Source organism: Labeo rohita, chromosome 5, assembly GCF_022985175.1.
Source record: "Labeo rohita strain BAU-BD-2019 chromosome 5, IGBB_LRoh.1.0, whole genome shotgun sequence".
Lineage (NCBI taxonomy): Eukaryota > Metazoa > Chordata > Actinopteri > Cypriniformes > Cyprinidae > Labeo > Labeo rohita.
Genome location: NC_066873.1, coordinates 27,924,142 through 27,948,974, shown reverse-complemented (window position 1 = coordinate 27,948,974; position 24,833 = coordinate 27,924,142). Strand labels below are relative to the sequence as shown.

Sequence of the window (24,833 nt, the reverse complement as noted above, 5' to 3'; positions counted from 1 at the left end):
TCAATGAGCCTCTGTATGTGAGCGTGTGCTTTTTGTATATATTCGTTTGTATGACGGTGTCTCTGTTTGCACACGCAAGTATGTGTGTGAACACACACACAGGTACAATTTGTGTGTGCTAGTGTTCATAGGGCTGGTAAGCTCTCCAATAGGACCTCAACATAGTAACTCTCCTTCACAAAAGCCACTTGACGTGGACCCAGCCCAGTTCAGGAAGCCCAACCCAACAGCCTCCAAAACCCCCCACCTGACCCAGCACAAGCCAGCCGCTCGAACACTGAACCCTCTCATTCACCTCTCTCTGTACACATTCACACTGATTCCTCACCCACCACAAATAACCTTTAATGATGTCATAATGTGTTACACTTCACTGTCATCTGCATATAATGAGTGGACGATTATTAGTCATTTTTTAATTTTAGACATTATAAACGTTAGCAACAAAGACCGCAAGCATCGCTGAGCTAACAAGAGCTCTGTTTGTTTTCCAGAGTAAACTAGTCTTTTCCTCCCATTAAAAGGAACTCACAGTGTTGGGCATCCACTGCAGTACGATTACAGTTTCCTGTAACAACCAGACTGAAAAATAACATTTATAGCTTCCCATGTACCTCACTGGAGTTTTACTGCACCATACTGTGGTCTTTTTCCTTAATAGAAATATTGGAAAATCTATGTAATGCCCATGCACTGTTGAATAATAGACAGATCATGATGGAGGGTGGGTCTCCATCCAATCCAAACAACTGTGGCAGTCCTCTGTTTTTTTTTAGACCCAAACAAGTGCTTCAAGCACAGTCAATTACACTGGCTTTGGGAAGTAGAGAGGTGGAGCTGGAGCACCTCATTCACAGCTTTTTTTCCTCCTTTGTTATCCCTGTCATTCCAGCTGCAGGGAGCTTAATGGATTTTAGTCTGCTCTTCCACCTCATGTCAGTGATATAAGTCAGTGAGTCTGTGTGCACACACTGCATGATTGCAAAACCACGTAATTATGGGATTATGAGAGACTTACCTGTTTGCAACAAGCCCGCTCTGCTGTCACCAACGTCGAAATGTTTCTGTATGTCAAGGAGGACACCTAAGAAACAGAGACAGGGAGACATTAGTATTTGTTCTCTGATGTAAATTTTGGCCTTTAAGGGCAACAATTAGTGTTAAAACTATTTGAGTCTCTTTTTAAAGAAATAAGTACAGAATGAATGTGCTAAACATTTTAAAGAATTAATAATATTGACAGGTGTTTCTTATAATATTTCTTTTGTGATCCTCAACAACAGAACAATTATAGGCTTATGTGGGATCCTATGGATGAACACACACACACACAGACACACACACTTCAACTCTGGACTACTCTTCAACTCTCAGCATTCTTTAATTGACTTTCTTAATAAATATTTCTGGTCTTATTGTGTATGATTTATTGATGCACATTATTAACAGTAATTGTGTTCTTTAATCAAAATTGGTGGTGTACAGATATTACAATTCTAACAGTAAACTGTTCTTTTTTTCCAGGTTAATGTCTTCACTATTTTAAATACATGAAAAATAAAACCCTAAATACAGACAATAAAGAATAACTTTCTAATCATTATTTAAAAAAAAAATTGAAATATGTTTGCTATTTAAAATAACTGTTTTCTATTTGAATATATTTTAAAATGTCATTTATTCCTGTGATTGCAAAGCTGAATTTTTAGCATCATCATCATCAAAAAAAAAAAAAAAATTGTACTAACTCCAAGCTTCTGAATGGTATAGAGTTTAATGTTCAAAAAGCTTAAAAAAAAAATCTTACTGTTCAAAAACTTTTGACTGGTAGTGTAATTTAATAAAATATATATAAAAAATAAAGATAACTTAAAAAAAAAAAATCAAATACAAATATGCTCTAATATAAATTGCAAATGACCTGTTGTACTAAAGCATAGCAAAAGCATTTGTATGTCCTCCGAATAAAAAAGAAAAGCGAAGGAAAGGCACTTTGAATGTACCTTGAGTTGCAGACAGTCAGAAAAGACACTGGCTGCGCTGGAATGCGAGCAGGTGGCGTGACTCGTGTGACAAGAATGTTGCATTTGTCACTGTGTGCGGACAAGCCTGCACCTGCCAAAGTGCTTCTTCTCAGTACGTCTTTACTACAACGTGCCAGTGACAAGTCAAAACGGGTGGCGATGGGAAACCGCGAAGCGATCAAGGCGAAACTCGAAGATGACTAAAGCCACTGCAGCAACAGAAACAAATTGCTATTTTTATTTCTCACAGCCACTCCTGTGTTATGTGTCTGTGTTTGTACAAGACATTAAAAAGCATGACGTGATTAGCCAGAGACGGTTAATTAAGAGACGCTTCGGCAGCATTAGGTGTTTGATCTGGGTGCGTGAAGCCTGTGAAGCAGATGCCTCTTTCTCTCTCATACAAGACTGTTCAGCGTTTTAGAGAGATGTAACATCAGAGATAACGTCAAGCATGTTGGATCTTTATCGCTCTTGTCTAATTTCATTGGCTGTCAATCACAGACCCTGTTTACAGCCTCTCCTGCATTTAGAAGTGTCTGAATGCTGTGTGCTTTTCACAAATGGAAGATCAAAGCGTATGTCTGAGAAGACTTAGACAGTTAAAGAGCTCCAGAGGCTTAATTTTTCACTTTAAAGTGATCAGAAAGAAGGAATGCAGAGATGAGAGGGACTGATGATTTAAAGGCAGCAACACGTAAGCTGCAATTACACTGAAAAGGGAGTAATGCCCTGATCAAGAGCTCTTCACACTCCTAGCCAAAACACACACAAATACAGCAACAAACCACACAGATACATGATATGGTCAGGTAGTCACCAGGGTACATCTTCTAAAAATGATTACTAATGTACTAATGTAAAATGAGACATTTAGATCACGTTTGCCATCACGTAACACTCACGGTTAGTCTTTGAAAAACCGGTAACACTTTACAATAAGGATCCATTAGTTAATGTTAGGTAATGCATTAACACACATTAACTAACAATGAGCAATACATTTGTTACAGTATTTATTCATCTTTGTTAACATTAATGAATAAAAATACAACAGTTCATTGTTAGTTCATTTAAATAATTTAAGTTTATTTAAATACTGTTAACATGTGTAATGTGTTAGTAAATGATGAAATTAACATTTACTAAGATGAATAAATGGTTTAAAAATAGGCTGTTACCTAAAGTGTTTATTGGTAGTGTTAAGTGTCATTTTTAGCAGAGTTCATGAACCCCTGGAGGTTTGTGGATTTATGAAAAGCTAAGAATTCATTAAATAATAAAAATATAAAATGAAAAAAATATAATATAATATAATATAAAATATTTATATAATTTGTTCAGTTGCATGTCATGAAATAAATTAATAAATTATTAAAAGATTAAAGGGATGGTTCACCCCCCAAAAAAATTTCTTTTTTAATCAGCAGTGTCACGCATATGCGTCGTTGTACTCCTGAACGCTCGGCGAAGACTGATGCGGAAGAGAAGAAATTGTTGACTGAAGTCATTATTTTTGTTTTCTTTGCGCTCAAAAATATTCTCGTAGCTTAATAACATTATGGTTGAACCACTGATGTCACATGGACTATTTTAAAGATGTCTTTACTACCTTTCTGGGCCTTGAATGTGGTAATTACATTGCTGTCTATGCAGGGTCAGAAAGCTCTTAGATTCCATCAAAAATATCTTAATTTGTTTTCTGAAGATGAACAAAGGTCTTGAAGGTTTGGAACGACATTAGGTTGAGTAATAAATGACAGAATTTTCATTTTTGGGTGAACTATCTCCTTAACTTAATACCTCAAGGGGTACTTCAGGTTAAATATTTAAGGTGAAAGATGTTCAGAAAAAAAATTTCAAAGGTACATCCATTCTTCATCCTTTACATTATAACACTGAGACTTCTAAATTAACTTGTAGCATTTAAAATGAATTATTTTTATATCTGTGCATCCCTAATTATAAAGTATAAATTCCTGACTTGCTATTTAAAAGGCTGCTGATAAACTTGAAGTACTTGACGGATTTATCTTTTTTTAGTTCCATGCAAAATGTCTTGATTTGGATATGGGGCAGAGACGGGGGCGTTGGCTTTCTGCAATCCTCCTCTATGCTCAGGAGCGGGTGGTCCCGCCCTCTTTCCATCCATCTAATCTAAGGCAGTGTACTAATTACCTTGGTCACACTCCTCCATTGCCCCCCATCCCTCAATCTCTCCGTCTCTCCCTCTCCTCCCACTGGGAGGGGGATCCCTGTGCCAGATGGTGCTGCGTTTCTCCTCTTTCAACCGAGACTGCACCTGCCCACCCTCACGCCTGCCAAAGACACAACCTCAACCACCACCACGCTCTTCCCACCAAAACTTCCACAGGCACAGCTGATGTAAACCACTTGATAATATGATTTAGTATGTCGTTATTTAACATGATAAAGTAAGGACTTTTAACTGAAAGAGACTGGTACTAGTAGGTCAGTGCGTGCACAGCGCAACACCAGGCCATGAGAGCAACTGTCTTATTAGTAAATTATGTTCTGTGTTTGGCAGGCGATACTGCCCGTATGTGATCTGCCCTAAATTCTTCTCTCTCTGGTTCTTCTGATAAAGATGTACTGTTTAGGGAAAACATGGCAACACCTTGAAACTTTTCAGAGACAGCTGTCATAAAGCATTTGAGGTGCAGCCGCTCTGACTACATGTTGCATCATACTGTAGGCAATGTGGGCGATGCCACACAAGGTGATGCAAATGCCCCAAATGGCACCAGTAGAATCATCGACCTTCTAGTGTCCGCCTCGATGCCACCAGCCCTGAGGTGTTGCCATAGTAACACGGCACGGGCACACGCACACACACACACACGTAGAGGAGGGAAAGGTCGGCTGCCGATTGGTCAAGTCAGCCTGGTCAGGGAAGTAAAAAATACTCTGCAATGATAAAGAAATTTTCTTTTTTTTTTTTTTGGCTTAGCAAAAACTTTATCTGATTCTTACATGGAAATATCAGTCAGGTTTGGCTGATACGGTCACCTGCTTTGCACTTTGTTGCAGCCTATTTTAGAGCTACTTACTGAAAAGAAGAAACCGCAACAGATACTGAAGGTAAAAGAATGCTGCCCTGCCTGTTGTGACTGATCTATTGCATACAAAACACATCACTGAATGACTTTGAGAACCAACAGTCATTGAACAGAGTGTACAATTACAGCATAACTCTGCATGAGATACAATCAGTTTTCTTTAAAAATGTATCTGCTCTAATAATCTTAAATAAACTTGTTTTACATGATAACAGATAAACACACTTATGGAAGCAGTGTGGATATACATAAAACTTTCAAACGTATGTATATGTATATATATATATATATATATATATATATATATACACACTACCCCTCAAAAGTTTTGAACAGTAAGATCAAAACGACATCTCTTTTGCTCACCAAGCCTGCATTAATTTGATCCAAAGTACAGCAAAAACAGTAAAACTTTGAAATATTTTTACTATTTAAAATGACTGTTTTCTATTTGAATATATTTTAAAATTAAATTTAGATTAGATTTCAAAGCCTAATTTTTAGCATCACTCGAGTCACACAATCCTTCAGAAATCATTCTAATATTCTGATTTGCTGCTCAAAAAAAATGTATTATTATTATGTTGAAAACAGTAGAATTTTTTTAGGTTTCTTTGATAAATAGAAGGTTTAGAAGAACAACATTTATCTAAAACAGAAATCTTTGTAACATTTTAAATGTCTTTTTCATCACTTTTGATCTATATAAAAGTATTCATTTTTATAATTTCTTTCCCAAAATAAAAAAAAAAAATGATACTGACTCTAAGCTTTTAAATGGTATAAGTGCATAATGTTACAAAAACTTTTTTATTTCAGATGATCTTTCTGATCTTTGGATCTTTCTATTTATCAAAGAATCCTGAACAAAATGTACTCAACTGTTTTAAATATTGATCATAATAATAATAAAAACTTTTCTTGAACAGCAAATCAGCATATTAGAAAGATTTCTGAAGGATCATGTGACACTAAAGACTGAAAATTTAGCTTTTTTTTGCATTTTAAAATATATATAGAAAACTGTTATTTTAAATAGTAAAAATATTTCAAAATTGTACTGTTTTTGCTGCATTTTGGATCAAATAAATGCAGGCTTGGTGAGCAGAAGAGACTTCTTTAAAAACATTAAAAATCTTTTTTTTTAAAGATTTTTGACTGGTAGTGTATATATACTTTATGATGCCATTTATTGTTATTTAACCCATGCTTTACAAATAATTCATGCAAAAAGCCTCTAATGCTCATTTTGCAAATTCCATGCAATGTTAATGAAGTCATGGATTAGTAACAAAATAAACGAAATCCGCTAATTTAGATTCAAATAAACATTTGCTTACAATCACGCAGTAAAACTGCAATGCAAACAGATTGTGGTGTGAGAAAGAGCGCCTTTTGTTTTCTTACACACTAGTTTCATTATCCTTAATGCTAATGAAACATTGACCCATTGATGTGGGCCTCCATCTTATCAGCTGATTGGTGCAGTGAAATGGCGATATGCTAATAGTAAGGCAACTGCGTAAGATGCAGTGCATATGAATGATGCTTCTTGATATAATGCTTTCACTATAGTGGCGCCCCAGGAGACCCATTGGACATTGACCGGTGGACTGACCAATAGCAATAGCAGGGTCAGGATGAGCAAATCAGTTCTGTTAATGCGTCTAGTGCTATTTCAAATCTCAGGGGAGTTCATTGGAGTGAAGCTGTTTAATGGATCCTGGAAGCTCAAGGAGAGCCCTCCAGCATTTGATTTACGCAAGCTGGCATGATACTATCTTATACATACATTGTTTGGACCCACAGTTGTCTGATCTGATAAGAGAAAGTCAGGCTGTAAGTTTAAGTGCTTGTTTTATCAAGTGAGCATGAGCTCATCCATGAGGTTTGATATGCTAACCTACTCTTAAGGTGAACTGGCAATATGTCAACACAATTTTGTGTGTGGGAAACGTCTACATTTATAAACCATCTATTCACTTCAAACAGGAAGTGGTTCACCGGCTGAAATTCCAATACAGTCAAATCCTGAAACGCAAACATCATCTATTCAGCTGTCAAAAGCTTTAACAATGGCAAACATTTTTCTTACAATCCAGACAAAAGCTCATTAACATGGGGAGACTGCATTAATATGTACTACACCCAGTTCTTGTTTTTATAAACACACAGACACGTCACAGTGTAGACCCAGAGGACTGTCTAGTCGTCTGGGGAGAGAGAACGAAAACGAGGATCATTGAGTGATAGGACAGACCTCATTTTACAATCCCCAAAAGAGAGACGATAGACCTGAGCAACCCCGTGCTATTTCAGGGTTGAGAGAAGTAGGTTAGGATAAAGGCATAGCAACAGAGAGGCTGGCCGCCCTATATACTGTAACTGAGAAGACGAGGAGAGGTGAGAGGAAAGGCAACTGGGAGAACAGCAAAGCTAGATATAGGCAGAACTCTGTGAGGGGATTTTACTGAGAATAAATTGCATCTGCTGTAGCTGCTGTGTTGGTTATTAGCATGCTTCACCACTACAATCCAATAGTCTAAAATAGCTTTGTTATAATGCTCTCCTACATCACTAGATCATCATTTGATAAATAACCCACCTGATCTCATAACGAAAACGTACCTGTGGGAATTTTCCACAAGACGTGAAATACATGAAATATGTGACATATTCAACGTGAAATGTCTACTGGGTGGCACTTAAAGAGTATTTGTTGTTTTCCCCGGGAACAGATGAACGTACGTTTTATGTGATGTTGGTTTTGTACACGTATAGTGCTCTTTGCCTTTGTGTGTGTAGTAATTTTTTTTTTTTTTTTTTTTTTTTTTAGTCGAAAAACAGAAGACAAAATATTATTGCGGACTGCTGTACATTCGTCTACTACTCGAGCTTTCATGTGTGCGGTTGCCAGATATCAAGAGCTCACCCTTGGATATTGCTGTTTGCCTTTGTGTGTGTAGTTTTAGCATCCAAATAACTAAAGAAACAACATTAATGATACATTTCAGTGCACGGTGCATATTGTCATCTATCATTTGATCACTAGTTGATGAATTACTGCAGCCATAGCAGTGTACACAAACATGTCTTTTGAATGAAATTCACTTCAGTGCAATGTGGGGAAAAAAGCTCAAACTATAAACATACAGTAAATAGTTTATATACAAACTGAGATGTATTCGTGCTGAGAAAAACAAAACGAGTAGCACTTGGTTAAACTGGAATGCAGGTGGTTAGTAAATAAGACGCAGGATTTCGTACTGCAGTACTGCATTCAAAAGTGGCACAACTGTTTCGAATTTGCCCTGTGTGTGTGTATGTGGTAGGTCAAACTGCAGTACAAACGTACATTTCCATATCCTGTGTAATGCTACTCTTTGCGGTAAGAGAATGTTTCCTCTCTGCTCTGTTATGAAGTTCTTTCCCTCATTCTTTTCATTCTAGCAAACCACGGGTACACTATACTGCTGCTGACACATCCTGAAGCTCTCTTCCTCCTATTTTCCTTTTCTCCTTTCCCATCCCCTGCTTCTCTGCTTTTCTCATCAGCTAAGGGTGATCCTTCTCAAAAGTGTCACAGGGATTGATATAACAACACCTCAGCTCACAGAACTTACATATGTGCGAAAGCAAAAAAAGACTGTTCCCATGTTAACCCTTCATAGCTTCCCTGCAAAGCGTCTGCTCTCTTACACTGAGCCAAACCTACGAGAGTGCAGAGGCAGGGTAAGAGCTGACCACAAGCATGCTTGTCTGTTCTCTGGCGAGCTCCTGACCGCCGGGTCCATACATATCCCGCGAAGCGACGGATGCTTTTTCCACTCTGCCTTTAACCACCACGCAGTCCATATAAACACAATGCAGATGTCAGAGGAGCGGGGGTGTGTGTTTTAGTGGGCGTTTGCGGGTGTGGGTGTTTTGGAATTCCCTCACCATTTTATACCAGTAGTTCCTCATTACTGCCTCACCCTCAGGCAGGCTGCCAACGCTGCTTGTCGGTGTATTGCATTGTATGCTGCGCTGCTGATCTGAGACTAGCTTTAAGATGCGTGTGTGCATAAAAAAATTAACAATTTATACATATTAAATCACAAATGCACAGAAAATATATTCTGTTTATACTAAAAGCATTCCTGGATAGTGTAAATAAGGTGTGCACTGCAAGGCTTCTTCACCGTAGCTAGTCTAGACCACATCACTTGCTTTTAAATATTGCATAAAAAGAAAAAAAGGAAGAGGTTTTCTCTTGCAGAGGTGCTATGCAGAAACAGCATATAGTATTTGTGCATTAATAATTCATAAGAGAATTATCCTCTGGAGTGTAAGCCAATGTGTCAGATGTATAGCTGTGCAGTGGTCAGAAGGCACTCGAGCGCAAACAAAAAATTCCCTAGGTTGCCTGGTTTCCCCTTAGATACTCCCCATCACTATAGGAGTACGTATGGTCAGTAAACGTATGGTTGCAGACATATTAGTATACTTGCTCCTTATACACTGGTACAAAAATAGAGATTGGTTTTCTACTTACAGACACTGAGATGCATGAGTGTAGATGTTAGCAACAGCAAACAGTAATGTTCACTATACATTTAAATAGGGGATGTTTCACACCGAGGCTCTAAATGAGCTGCTTGTTTCATTAAATGAGCTACTGACTACACTGAGCAATTTAGCAGGAGAGAAAGCAGCTGACAGAAACTGGAGTGCAATTACGGCTGCCCTTACTATCAGACTGATCTGATAGCATTCTTTGGTTATGTGCTAATGTTAACTGCCAACCAGAAGCTTCAATTACCTTCCCTTCCATCAGATACTCATGCTAAAGACTGCATAAAATCACTTGACGAGCTGTTTTCTTTCCTGTGTATTTCCAGTTAAAACTGATTTAGAACTATGTTGAAGGTATTTAGAGATACATCTGAGATATGTTAAAGGGCTGGTCCATTTATGTATAGCCAGTTTTGCTTTCGTTACAGCCATGAAAACTTTTTGAATTTGAAGATCAGGGTAAATTTAATTTTTGTCTTCTGGGAAACATGTAACTATCGTCTGTAGCCTTTGAAGGGCAGTACTAAATGAAAAAATATGATATTTAGACAAAATAAGAAGAATCTCCATTTTGTTCAAAAGGTTTCACCCCCTGGCTCTTAATGCAGCGTTTTTACTTCTGGAGCATCGGTGAGCATTTGAAACTTCTGTAATAGTTGCATAAGAGTCCCTCAGTTGTCCTCAGTGTGAAAAGATGGATCTCAAAATTATATAGTCATTGTTGGAAAGGGTTCAAATACACAAAAATGCTGGAAAACCAATAAATAATTAAATAATTAAATAATTAACATTTTGCAGATTCTGAAAGGGGGGTGTAAACTTTTGACTTCAACTGTAACAGCACCAGGTTTATGAGAATGCGGACAGGAAGCAGAGCAAATTATTATTTCATTTATTTAAAACTAATTATTAGTTAATTAAAAACTAGAGAATGAATTAGTCATTTGTGCACACAATTTAGTAAACAAAGGGAACAAATTAGTAAAGTGTGTGCATGTAGTAAAGAAATATATAATGATTAAAAAAATAATAATCAGAAAAAAATTATACTCATCAAAGAATTCTGCAAAAAAAAAACATAGGCTACATCACTTTTGATTTATGTTGTATAGGCCATTTATAGCTATACTTTAAAAAAAATATGATTTCTTGAATAAAGAATTCTTTATTCAACTTAATACCTAAGCGTCAAAAATGGGTTTAGAGATGATAAAGCATTCATAACCCCAGCGACCCCTACAGAAGACACTAATAACTATAAAATGTAATATGGCAGGAAAGTTGTCATAAATCCCTCTTGACTCAGCATCTCTCATTATGCTTTTTCATTTAAAAAGCATTCTCAGTTCAATTCTGAATGTCCCACAAGCACCAGAACTGGGCTGCCTGAAATCAATATCTACAGGAGAACCACATGTGGCATGTATTCAAGGGATACTGTAGTCTGAGTAATTGACTGTAGCCCCATAAACCTCTATTCTATCCAATCAATACGCAGACACACACCCACACAAACCTCCTGATCATTTTTATCTGTCCCAATGACAGTTAAAACTGATTTAGAACTATGTTGAAGGTATTTAGAGATACATCTGAGATATGTTAAAGGGCTGGTCCATTTATGTATAGCCAGTTTTGCTTTCGTTACAGCCATGAAAACTTTTTGAATTTGAAGATCAGGGTAAATTTAATTTTTGTCTTCTGGGAAACATGTAACTATCGTCTGTAGCCTTTGAAGGGCAGTACTAAATGAAAAAATATGATATTTAGACAAAATAAGAAGAATCTCCATTTTGTTCAAAAGGTTTCACCCCCAGGCTCTTAATGCAGTGTTTTTACTTCTGGAGCATCGGTGAGCATTTGAAACTTCTGTAATAGTTGCATAAGAGTCCCTCAGTTGTCCTCAGTGTGAAAAGATGGATCTCAAAATTATATAGTCATTGTTGGAAAGGGTTCAAATACACAAAAATGCTGGAAAACCAATAAATAATGAAATAATTAAATAATTAACATTTTGCAGATTCTGAAAGGGGGGTGTAAACTTTTGACTTCAACTGTAACAGCACCAGGTTTATGAGAATGCGGACAGGAAGCAGAGCAAATTATTATTTCATTTATTTAAAACTAATTATTAGTTAATTAAAAACTAGAGAATGAATTAGTCATTTGTGCACACAATTTAGTAAACAAAGGGAACAAATTAGTAAAGTGTGTGCATGTAGTAAAGAAATATATAATGATTAAAAAAATAATAATCAGAAAAAAATTATACTCATCAAAGAATTCTGCAAAAAAAAAACATAGGCTACATCACAAGTATAAATTATATTTAGAAATAATGACAATAGAATTAGCTATAATAACGTTACAATATTACCATTTTTACTTTATGTTTGTTCAAATGCAGCCTTGGTGAGCATAGGAATTTAAAAAAAAAAATGTAATGGTAGTGAAAATAAATACACTCTAAGACATGACTAAAACTTTGATTTTATGGGATCCTTAACATCTTCCTGTTAGTGTTCATGCTACCTTAATGCTAATCTCATCACCATCCATTTTTGCACCAACAGCTGCAACATCGTCTGATGACGTCGAGCCATTAACTGGCTTAGCGTTTTGCTGACTGACATTAGACGTGCTTCGTTTGTAGCCTAATCCTGATGCTTTGCTTTTATTTTTTTATTTTTACATAACACAGAAAGGGATTAGTGTAATTATGAGGGCTTTTTGTTGTTTGCCTGTAATGAGATTTAATTTGGCTTTTCTCGCTCACTATGCCTTCTTGCTTATTCTCGTTGTCTTCTCTTTGTTCTGTAAGAGCTGTGTAGGAGTGGGGTGGGTCTCACCCAGGGGGGCGTCAACAGTGCCCGCTTCTGTGAATAATAATTAGTCCTGAATAAAACTGCTGAAGTGCTTGATTATCTTTCTTAATCACTGCCGTTCCCATTCGAAGTGTAAACCTACAGTGAGGCATCATTAATTAGCCCATATTCCTCTGACAAACATGTTGAGATGGTAAATTGAATTTCTTTATATTAGTTTTATTTTGCATTAATTACATCAGTTATAGAAGAAGAATTTGGACACTCAAAATACTACCTGAAAGTGTCAACGGACAGTGTTTGAATACTAAAATACAAACTACGTTCTATGAGCTCTTTGATTCAGAAAATGTCTAAGAAGAAGAGCTTAATCAATGAAGCTTCAAAAGGAATAGCGAGCCAAACCATTCTCAATGCAGTAATTGACAGCGTTGAGCAACAAACAGAGAGAACAGAGTCAAGAGGTGTCACGAGACAGGGTAAATGAAAGCTGGGAAAAGAGGAAAAGGAAAAAAAAGAGTGTGCCAAATTGGATGAGGCATTTCAGCACACTTAGGGCTGAAAAAGCCTATGTTGAGAGCTGGTCTTTCAAGCTCAATTTAACATTAGACTGTAGCTGTACTGCTCTGTGTGAGTGGCTATGAGCTTCAGACAACTGACAGCTGAGGGTGATGGAAGTAGGAGAAATGTGTGTGAAAAAAGAATATATATATATATAGTTTAGTCTGGTCAGTTATAATGACCAGTTGAGTGAAAACTACACATATAAATGTTTCACGGTTTTCTCTTTTGATTTATGTTGTATAGGCCATTTATAGCTATACTTTTAAAAAAATATGATTTCTTAAATAAAGAATTCTTTATTCAACTTAATACCTAAGGGTCAAAAATGGGTTTAGAGATGATAAAGCATTCATAACCCCAGCGAACCCTACAGAAGACACTAATAACTATAAAATGTAATATGGCAGGAAAGTTGTCATAAATCCCTCTTGACTCAGCATCTCTCATTATGCTTTTTCATTTAAAAAGCATTCTCAGTTCAATTCTGAATGTCCCACAAGCACCAGAACTGGGCTGCCTGAAATCAATATCTACAGGAGAACCACATGTGGCATGTATTCAAGGGATACTGTAGTCTGAGTAATTGACTGTAGCCCCATAAACCTCTATTCTATCCAATCAATACGCAGACACACACCCACACAAACCTCCTGATCATTTTTATCTGTCCCAGTGTCTTTTATTACATCTATGTTCTTGCTATGCAAAGCACTATTTTCATCCACTCTCATTGAGAACAGCTGAAACTCTCCAGCGCAGTGATCCATCTCACTTTCTCCTTCATGAATTAGAGATAAATCTCATTTCTTCCTGGTCTAGTTTAATGCAGAACAGTGCAAGACACTCTCGAGAGACAGTATGTCTTAGATTTGATCCTGAAGGCAAATAAAAAAGGCCACCAAAATGTTCCACCATCGAAACCCAAGAGAAAGACAGAAAGAGGGTGTGAGATTATAAGTGCCACAAAGAAGCGTTTTTGGCTTGGTTCTTCTGTATTGTTGAGCACCTTTCTGTCGCGTGGGCTGGTGACTGGTAACTATAGATCGGAGTTAAAGTAACTGTGGGAAAACAAAACAACCGCATCACTGGAATTCCAGCTCTACCTCTACATTCCACATCACTGAGGTGGAGACACACACCTCACATACACACGCAGGTATTTTAGGCGTTAGTTCTGGGTAATTATTATGTTCTGGTGTGGCTAAATAACTCAATCTATTGTGGCTTACCTGGTAAGAATACCATATTAATCCTTAAAGGAAACTAAGATCTTTAAGTACTTGTCATATAGCAGGGGCGCCTAAACACAGACTTATATCAGTTTAAAAATATAGCCTGCTATATTATGTAGTTCATATATAGTCTTTTTTTTCTTTCTGTTGATGAATGAAGTGCAGGAGGCACAGCAGTGACTTATGCTGACTAATCCTGCAATTTAAAATAACTCCTCTTTTTTTTAAATACAGTTTAAAATGTGATTTATTCCTGTGATGCAAAGCGGAATTTTCAGTAGCCATTACTCCAGTTTTCATGATTCTTCAGAAATCCAATATGCTGATTAGAAACATTTCCTATTATTATGTTTGTGGAAACTATGCTACTATGATGAATAGAACGACAGTCTGCCCCTGCGTACCGTTCAGCATACATAAAGGCATTCTTGTTTCCATAGTATGCAGGGGGTTATTTTTAGGACTGGTAAATGAATAGCTCTGAGAAATGAATGAGTCTCACTGGAATGTCCATCTCTCTTAGTTCATCGTCTGTATATTCTGTTTCAAGTAAGTAAGGATGGGCCAAAAATTCTAAGTCATCCTCTGTCGAAATCTTCAGACATGTTTACAAAGACATGTACAGCATGCATCATCCTCTGCTTGTAAACAAGGCGCAGCACATCCGGGTTCTACGACACAACGGCAGCTCCTGATCTGTTGTGGTACTTTCATGTACGCATGTCAAAAACTGACACGGAAGAGAAGAAATTTTTGAATAAAGTAGCATTAAGCAAAAAGAAAATTTTGGTTGAACCAGTGATGTCACATGGACTATTTTATCAGTGTCCTTACTACCTTTATGGGCCTTGAACGTGGTAGTTGCGTTGCTGTCTATGCAGGGTCAAAAAGCTCTCAGATCTCAGATAAAAATTTGAGCTCTGAAGATGAACGAAGGTCTCTAAATAGTAACTAAATACATTACTTTGGTACTTTTTATGGAAAGTAATGCATTATATTACTTTTGCATTACTTTTGTGTTACTTTTTAAATCTGGGCAGGGTTTGCTTGTTTGTTTTTTAATATAAAAAGTTAGAATTGAAAATGTAAAGCCCATTCACACCAACAAGTGAAATTAACAAGCCTCAGGCTGAAGCAAAAGTAAATTCACGTCTGTACAGTATTACGCAGGAGATGATGGTTCAACACCCTTCAGCAATAAAAAAACAATGAAGCACAAATGTTAGTTTATCTAAAGTCATATTTTCTTGTTAGTATGGTTGCGTCATATTCTGAGTTTGCATTTCACTGTTTTAATTTATTTTGATGAATACTGAGATTAATTAATGCTTGTACACATTTAGTCTAGAACTACAGTAATGCTTTTTTACACAGTGCGCGCAACGCCTCTGTACTTCCAATTTCTCTCAACATGGGGACAGGAGACTTGTCAGTCAGTAAATGGTAAACAAAGTAACTGGCGTTACTTATTTGATTAAAAAGTAATGCGTTACTTTACTAGTTACTTGAAAAAGTAATCTGATTACATAACTCACATTACTTGTAATGTATTACCCCCAACACTGAGAGTGAGTAATTAATGACAGAATTTTTGGGTGAACTATCCCTTTAAATGTACAGGGCAGTATGTTGACATGAAACTGTCTGTCCTAAGGTTTTAAGAAAGCACAGCCTGTTCCCCTGTGCACACCTGAGCCTTTAAACCCTAGACATATACTCTTCACACACACTGAAACAACAGAGCTAGATTTCCCACTGAAAGGCGAAAGTGTTTCTGACACGCAATGCGTCGAGGTGACAAACAAAACGAGATGGCATACAATGACAGGAATACACAACAAAAACAACAGGCAAACACTGGCTTGATGAGATGATATTTCAGTATATCTGTCTTTTGGGCCCTACATTAACAGATACTGTATTTCACTAAATAGACAGAGGTCTGAACCTATTTACCTACTGACACTGTGTTGCACTGTGCAGCCAGTCAAACACATACACGCTTAAGCTACTGGGAAATAACATGTTATGTAATACCGGTGGCTGATTATTTACTCAATCACTATTGAATAGAGGGAAAGATGACATATTTTCCTCCTTAATAAGACTGCAAATACAGACATGCAGTAAAGTCCAGTTTAAATATTTGTCCTGGCAATGCAGAGCACGTCTGAAGGCTTACTTTAAGGACAAAGCTGAGCTTTAGTAGAGTAGTTTACCCTACTGACCCTTTTTTGATTTGATTTGGTCAATATTTACACAGAAGTCTTATCTGAAAGCAGAACAGATTATCAGACTTATCTATGAATATTATCCACACTCATAAAACTAGAGTAACGACTCAAATATGATTTCACGTCATTCATATTTAGAGCTTATCTCTATAGTATCTCTATAGCACCTATGGGGATTTGCTATGCTTTCACAATGATTTAGCTGTTACGTTGCATCCGGAAACAAGTGAAGGTCACTGAGTTTGTGTGTAGATATATGGAGGACAAAAAATGTCCATCCTTTTAATGGAAAATGAATGAGAAACGCTACAGTAAAAATGTTGTAAGTTTGGTAATCTGTCAATTAACGTAAAAATTGCATTAGAATAAGTGGTTGAAGTATTTTTGGCCTTTTGAGGTCATGATAGGATCAGAGGTCAAGCCTGAGGATGTCTCCCACACTACATTTCTGCACAGTCCTGATCTAATACACAGTGACATACCTGAGACTTCAAATCTCACAGGTGCGCTCCCCCCTCAGGCACCCCTCCCCCCGCTTCCTTTACCTTCCTGTACAGCTGTCTGTCAAACTCTCCGCCCTTAATCCCTTAGACACACTCCATCAAAAGACACACGTTGAGACTGAGAATCACAGCAAATCCCCTTTTTTTAAATAGATAAACACCCACACATAGTACGCATCTGTTTGGACATGCAGTGAGCTAAAAGTGGGCCACCAATTATATTAACAGGGTCAATGCCATTTAAACAAGCACGGCAGCCATGCTCTGGTGCAAAAACATAACAAACACTCTCTGCCTTGTTTGGGTCATCCACGCTACATTAAATGAACATCACATGGGCCGAATGAAAGACAAGCCCGTTAAAAAATAAACCGGGAAAATCGCATCCCGGGTTCTCAGAGGCTGTTAGTGGACTTGATTGTGTCGGTGATTATTTTGAGAGTCGTCAGGCTGCCCAATACAGCCTCTCCGGAGCAAGATGAGAACTTGTACCGCTGAACGCCACTCGTGTCTATATATATTTATACACTGACCTTATTGTTGAGGTCAGAAAGGCGGTCATGGTTGTGCGCTCTTTATAAGAAAACAGCTGAGGCAGATGAATGAAAATAAATGATTCGGGAAGGCTGGAACTTTTTCAGCTCACTTTCTTCCCTAACTTTTAGGGCTAGGTTAGGTTTAAGCAGCCAAGCTGTCACAGTAATAGCTTTGCGTGCTTGTGTAATGGATGCTGTGACCACATGAAAAGCACCGTGTCAAAAAAAGGAAGAGGTGCTGTCTAATTCCAACCACTTCTATCACAAGCAGCACATACATCAGCTAAATAAAACCCCATAAAAACACACACACACACACACACACACACCAAAGAAGAGATCTTAATATGGGAGAACTTTATATATGAGGTCAAAATCTGTTCAATTAAAACAAAAAACCCATTAAAGTACGCCAATCATTTTGCAAACACTAATATTGTACTGCGCTGTTATGGGGGATATTAAATACACTGCATCTTCATCAATACACTCCAGCATTAAGAGCTAACTTGTAATCATCTTTTAACGGGTTTACTTTAATGGATTTATATTTGAAGTTTGAGGGAGACATCAGTAGTAAACACAACAGCTCTATAACTGCTTCTGTGAGAAACAATTACAGTACATATGGGAATTAACTTTAGAAGAAATGGAAGCCATTTGTTCTGCATCAGGGTTTCAGAAGAGTGAGACATACTTATAAACTCAGTTACTGAGAGTGTTTCCATTACTTTCATGTTTTTGTTGTTGAGATTCCTTTCATATGAGCATGGTAAAATGAGCAAGTAGGAGCAAGACACCACAGCTAAACCTAAACGGTTCATTTCAATACTGACAGTCAGTTTGTTGCAGGTATATTAAAAATAAATAACACTCTTAAAAATAAAGGTTCTTCATTGGCATCAGTGGTTGCATGAAGAATCTTTAACATCCACAAAATCTTTCCATTGCACACTGATTCTATATGGTGGAAGAATGCTCTTCAAGTGTTCATAAAAATGGTTCTTTGATGAACTGTTCCCTGAACAGAACCAAAAATGGTTCTTCTATGTAATATTTCAGTAAGAAAGCCATTTTTTAAACATTTTTTTCTAAGGTACAGAAATGTCAGCCAAGTTTCTTGGCTAGAAATGATCCATTGTCTATTGTCAATAGTATAGCAATGTATAAAGCACAGTTCACATAGAAGCCACTCTCAAATCAAGCATCTTTCTGTTGGTCAGTGCAATGAATTTGAGTGACCAACCAGTTTTAAAGTCTGTGCAGGAATATATTTTGCCCTCATGTGAAATTTCCAAATGTGTAGATTCCAATCTAATCTCATGACAAAAACATACCTGTGGGAACTTTGCCGCAAGACGCAAAATACGTACCACCATGTATGTTCCATGACATATTTGATGTGAAATTTCCACTGCGTGGTGCTAAAAGAGTATTAATTTTTTTCCCGGATCAGATGAACGTACGTTTTATGTGATGTTAGTTTTATACGTCAGTTCTGACTTAAAGTGTCCATTGAGTGGTACTATAACTCTACTGCTCCGTGACATTTTAAAATAACGTACCACCTGCACTACACCTAAACCTACCCGATAGTACAAAAGCGAATGTGACGCAAAAACGCAATCACAAGCATGCCATTTTACCTTGTTTTTCGATCTCTCATCTTTCAGCTTTTTCATCACAAGTTATGTTTTTCACTCTATTCTTACCCAATGATTCCACATCCTAAGTACAATTCCGTGCCAAGCTACCGAGCAAGCTTGTTATGTTCGGAAAACAAAACATATGGAGCTTTGATCATAACTGTGTATGAGAGAAATTGCAAGCTCTCTCTTTTTTACCGCCTCTAGTGTTAATTTCTGTTTGAAACTACAGTTATATGTACTTACTACGTATTTTGTGTCTTGCAAATAAGTTCCCACAGGTACATTTTCATTATGAGATCAGGTAGGTGGATTCCTATTAAAGTGTTTGGATTTCACTTCAGGAAAAATTCGCTGAACAATGTTAAATGTGACAGCACCTTAATGCAAACTCGTCCTAAAAACATCATGGTACAGAGCTTTCTTATAAGTGATTAGTGAGCTAGTTTTTCAAGCAACCTACTGAGTAGTACATTTTTATTTAAATAAATGTATAAACATATTGGATCTCTTTCAACATGATGTAACGCTTTAGCTGGTGTCATTACTGTATGTGCTGCTCATGTGCTACGTGCTACTGCTGCTGACCTCCTCCAGTACAGCACACTGTTTTGTTGCTGATAGGCCTTATCACACCTTCAGTTCGCACCACAAGGGGCACAAATGGAAATGACAGTGTGCACGTGTGTGTATGTGTGTGTGTTACAGAAGAGACTGCCAAAGAGTGTGTCCAGGCAGAACTTGAGCTGAGCCAGCTAGACTGGACCATCTAATGCAGAAAAGCAATGCAGCAAAATGTACACTACTGTAGTCTCCACTTCCCTCATAAACTGTGAGTCTGTGTATATGAATGTGCAGACATGCTTATTTTACCTCAGGGAGCTCCTCTGGCTGCTGGATTACCTGTCACACTTAATTAAGCACTTGTCTTGAGATTAAACATCCTCATACCTCAGATGCCTTCAGGAAAAAAAACTGCACCTTTCAGTACCTGCTGCACCTCATAATCCAGATTACCAGTCGAACTGCCTTCATTAGAGCAGGCGTCAGGCCGGTGGCTCAATGAAGGATCTTAGATCAAATAATGTTAAGTGGCCTCCGTCTGCACGTCCCTGTGGTATTCCCCGTGCCTCCTAATCCCTGTCTTAACCGTAATCTGTTGTTGAGCTCAGTCTGTCTGCTGGAGGGACTGTTGCCAGCCAGCCAGCCAGCCAGCCAACCAGCCTCCCTGGGTCGAAGCCATCACAGCCAAACCACAAATTTAATCAAACTAAATGGTTCACAACCTCAGTCCCATCAATCTGATCTCTCTGTCCCACTGGAAGCTGTGTTAGAGACGGAAAGAGACAGATATAGATAGTGGACAAATATAATGGGCCAACAGGGAGTGAAAGAAGTGGGCAAATGTTGCAGAATGCACCTCGGGCTAAACATAAAGAGGGATAAAATCATTCCTATGACTTTGACTAGTCAGATATGAGTTTTAGTAGATAGTCTAGCCTGTAGTGACCGTATTACATCCTTAGTACACCCTGTCAGGCGATAAGCAGTTTTTTCCCCACAAGATTCAGTACACATTCACATACTAGCATGGTTTTCCTCTATGCTTCAGTCTGTTCTGTGGTTCCTCATGAGGGATTGGTTGTCTTTCCTCCACTATAAAAACTGCACACCCACTAGTTTTGTTTAGGTGGAGAAAACAGCCAAATTAGAGCTTTGCTGTTCCCTTTCACACACATAAATATCAATCAATTAAACATAAGGCTGACAAGGCTAAAATGACACACGCTGCTTTTTCCCCTTCTTTTTTGAGAATTAACATTTGGTTCTAGCTAACAGCGATTTTGGTTGATCCAAGACGACCACAGCCTACTGCTTGTAAAAAGTTGAACTGGCAGTAAATGAGTATGACTAAAACAGCAAGAAAACTCAAATTAAGAGTTTTCACAGTGACAGTATTTATTGGACCCAATTTCAGTCATTGCAACTGCATTAATTATATTTTAGCAGTGCAAAGTTGTTTGATGTTACAAGCAGCGATTGCATGCACATTTGATTTTATTTCGTTCGTGCATGAGTTTATGTGTGCAACTTAAATTGCTCTGCTGCACTAAAACTTTTACCATTTTATACTACATCGCTGCAAATCTTAAAGCATCATGCTTCAGGAATTACGTCTGGATGATGGCTTAACCTCTCTTTGAGCCCTAAAGAAATAGTTCACCCAAAAACAAAAAGCTGTCATTTTTTAATCACTTTAGTTGCAAAACCCGTATAACTTTCTGTTTTTAGATATTTTGAAATTCCAAACAACACTAACCTCCGACTTTCAATGTCTGAAAAACATTTTGGTGTTTTAAATATGAAATATGACATCATGATTTTTTGTTTTGGGGTGAACTATCCCAATGTACCCTCAGACACACAAACCCACAAACAAGCCACTGCTGAAAGTCATTAATATGTTGCCTGTGTCAGTCTGACTGCAGTACAAATGACTGAACGGCAGTGGTGAGGACAACCGTTTCTGTCTCAGCAACCATGTGGATAATTCTCTCGCTCTTTCTCTCTCTCTCTCTCTCATAGTAAAGAGTGGTCGTTGCCACTGCAGGATGGCTGCGTCAGCTCTACCCTCTCCTCTTTACCCAAGAAGGGGGCTTCACCCTTACATAAACACACATCCCATAATGCATGATCAATCAGGAACTGAGGTGTAGAAGAGATGCACAACAAGACGCAGTTTGCTGCTGCAACACTCACAGATAAACACATACACTTACACACAACTCCTCTCTTGAGAAATGACCAATTTGCTGCAATCTCTCTGCAGTCATCATCTCACACATATTCTCCATTTCACTCTCTTCATTCATCTAAACTGTTCAGATGCAACTCATTGTTTAAAAGCCAAAAGGCTGAATAACTGTGTACATCACTTGAGTAAAAATTGATGGAATTTACCTCACATTGATGCTTTTATCTATGAAAGAGAAAGAAAAAAACTATCTATTTAGGAAAAGGGATTGATTTTGGAGAAGGCGAGATTAGATGAGATATCCCACGTAAACACATCGTTTTCATAATGTTATCACAGCTCGGTTGACTTATGCAATGCTGCTAAACCCTGTTGTAGCCTGTACAATCCACCGCCACGGGTGATAACGTTGCCTTTGCTAATTTTCTTTCAATTCCTCGCAAATTTAATTCCCTGAATTATTGACTGACATCCTTAATTGTTCGCTTTCAACGCGCGAGCGTCTGGCAACGCACCTTTGCATGTTTAAAAGCATGAGAGAATACTTTGATAGAGCGGATCCTGCATTCATATCTTTTGATGCATGCTGAATAACTACAGCCCCCCATTACAATGAAGTACATGCTGCAGCGGCGCGCCATTCAAGCATCTTGCTCTGTCAAAAGTGTCTGAAGCGCGCTAGAGGGAACACGCTGTTCAGCGCGGCAAGAACCGGCAATGCGAACATTTCCATTTCACTTATGCAATCGTCATAAACTGAAAATTATTATTTTTTTATAATGTAGTAAAAAAATCGTTCCAAGTAAGCTATACAACATGTTAGGCGTATTTAATTCAATTAAAAATAACACTACTAATTTTTAATTTACAAGCTCCAACAAATAATTGCGTATCGAATACCTGGTTTGTATATCTGAGTATGCAACTTAAGAAAACTACAATGTGACTAATTTTGTCAAGAAACACACACAAGCTCAAAAAAGTTGTAGGCTATAGCCTATTACAAGTAAAGCAGAGGGAAATGGATAAAGTACCGTATCCTGACGGTTATCCGAAAAATCCCTAGCTAAAAGCGCGCTTTTACCTTGTTCCAAATCTCTCTAATCATTAGTTATTTATGAAAATTACCCCTCACAAAGTGTGCTGGAGCAAATGCCAGCTGACATGTCGTCTCAGATCACCGAGTACCCATCCAATAAACGAATTAATCCACACTTTCTGAGGGATGCTAAATTTGACACAACATAAAAACTAGTAGATTAAATCTGTTCTAGTTTCTATGGAAACATGTCAGACCGCGGCTGCGCTCTGCCTTTTATTCCTGAATAACTTGATTCCTGATACCAAGGGCATCTTGTGTGTAGCGCTGCTGAGGTTACTATTTATAAAACCCCTGGATATAAGATGTGTCCCTCGAGAAGTTTGCTCTAAATTACTTCACACTGTAATATCGTCGGGTATATCGCTAACGCTGAGGTCTGTGTATGTATGTGTAAGCGTATTATATTCGGACGGTGTCCATTGTCCATATTCATCAGATGGGTTAATAAATCGGCTACGTTACGTGATTTTAGGTCGCTTTGTACATTTGCACACAATACTAACAAAGCTAAGATTATTTACGTACTTACTGTGTGGAGCTGCTGTGTTTGTATACATTGTCACTAGTAGCTAATTGATTATAGGAGCCTATGTGTAACGTGGAAGAAAAGCTTCATAAATAGATATGAAATTATACATGGAAGCATTGTCATTTGGATTTGGATTTTCAGTCATTTGGGAGGCATAGGGTCAGATTAGATTGATCTAAGATCACTCACAGTGGTAATCGATATAATGGTAACCTCTCAATCCGGATGGCTTGATTAAATCACACAGAATAAGACTGTCATAACCTGCTCAATAAAACTCAGCACGTGTGCAGCGAGATATGTAAATGATCACTTGACTTATGTTAATGTTTAAATGTGATTTCCCAGGTCGGTGGTTTGAACTGAAACCACTCTGTAAGTGAAACATTAAACAATACAAATGATGACTAGCCCGGTTTTCGCTCTCCCGAGCCAGACACTAAAACGAGCGTCCATGCGCCAAGAAAATACTGGTCTTACCTGCTACGGTGTATCTGTCCATGTAATTGAGCACATTTCCAAAACTCAGAATCCCGGCGGCAACGAGCGGAGACCGGCATCGGAGTAATGCGGCACGGAATTTCTGCCCAGGTTTGCAGGGATGCAGGTCTGGACTGGATTTGAGAGTCGGACTCATGCTTCCAGACAGCGTGTGCACCTCATCCGAACTGCTGCACCCCTCGATTTCACATCCATCGCTTTCCACACACATCTTCTGGCACGACAGATCCAGCGCAAACGATTGAACGATTTCGGAACGGAGACAGGACGGCTAGGACGGAAAAAGTGTAGCACCTTGGAGCGGAAAAGAAAAACTAAGTGTTAATCGCGAAGAATATAAATCATTGATCTGATTATTGCTCGCTGAGCTTCGTTCATGTCTGTGCAGTGACAGGATTGAGCGCTCGGGAAGCGCTTTTCTCTCACTCTGTAGTGTGTTGTGTGATGGAGGCGTGGCTGCGTGTTAAACCCCGCCCCTCCCAATCTGAAGGAAGCAGTGTGCATGGAATGCTCATGTGAAAGAAGGGAATGTCACCGAAATTCAGCAGTGACAGAGCGCGCCCAAGGCGCTCGTCCGAAGTTGCTTTGTCTCTGTTGTTTTCTTTTTTCTCAGAGTGAAATGACGTGGAATATTCTATTGTCCTTTAAGGTGTTATTGAAAAGAAAGCGTGCGAGCCGTGGGGAAACATTACGCTTGGAAGCAGTTCATGGTCAGTTTTTATGTAGACTCGAGACGGGGTGCGACTTA

At 38.1% G+C, this 24,833-nt stretch overlaps 1 protein-coding gene across 1 annotated transcript in view; it reads right to left on the bottom strand.

Annotated features, from left to right (window-relative positions):
* spns2 (SPNS lysolipid transporter 2, sphingosine-1-phosphate) overlaps positions 1 to 24,508 on the bottom strand; it is an 80,846-nt gene extending 56,338 nt beyond the window's left edge. The window contains exons 1-2 of the mRNA XM_051109435.1: positions 24,065 to 24,508; positions 1,019 to 1,084 (exon numbers count right to left, since the gene is read on the bottom strand). Of these exons, the coding sequence (XP_050965392.1) occupies positions 1,019 to 1,084; positions 24,065 to 24,296 (298 nt within the window). The 5' untranslated portion in view covers positions 24,297 to 24,508. The remainder of the gene's footprint in view (positions 1 to 1,018; positions 1,085 to 24,064) is intronic.
* Between the last annotated feature and the right edge of the window lie 325 nt (positions 24,509 to 24,833).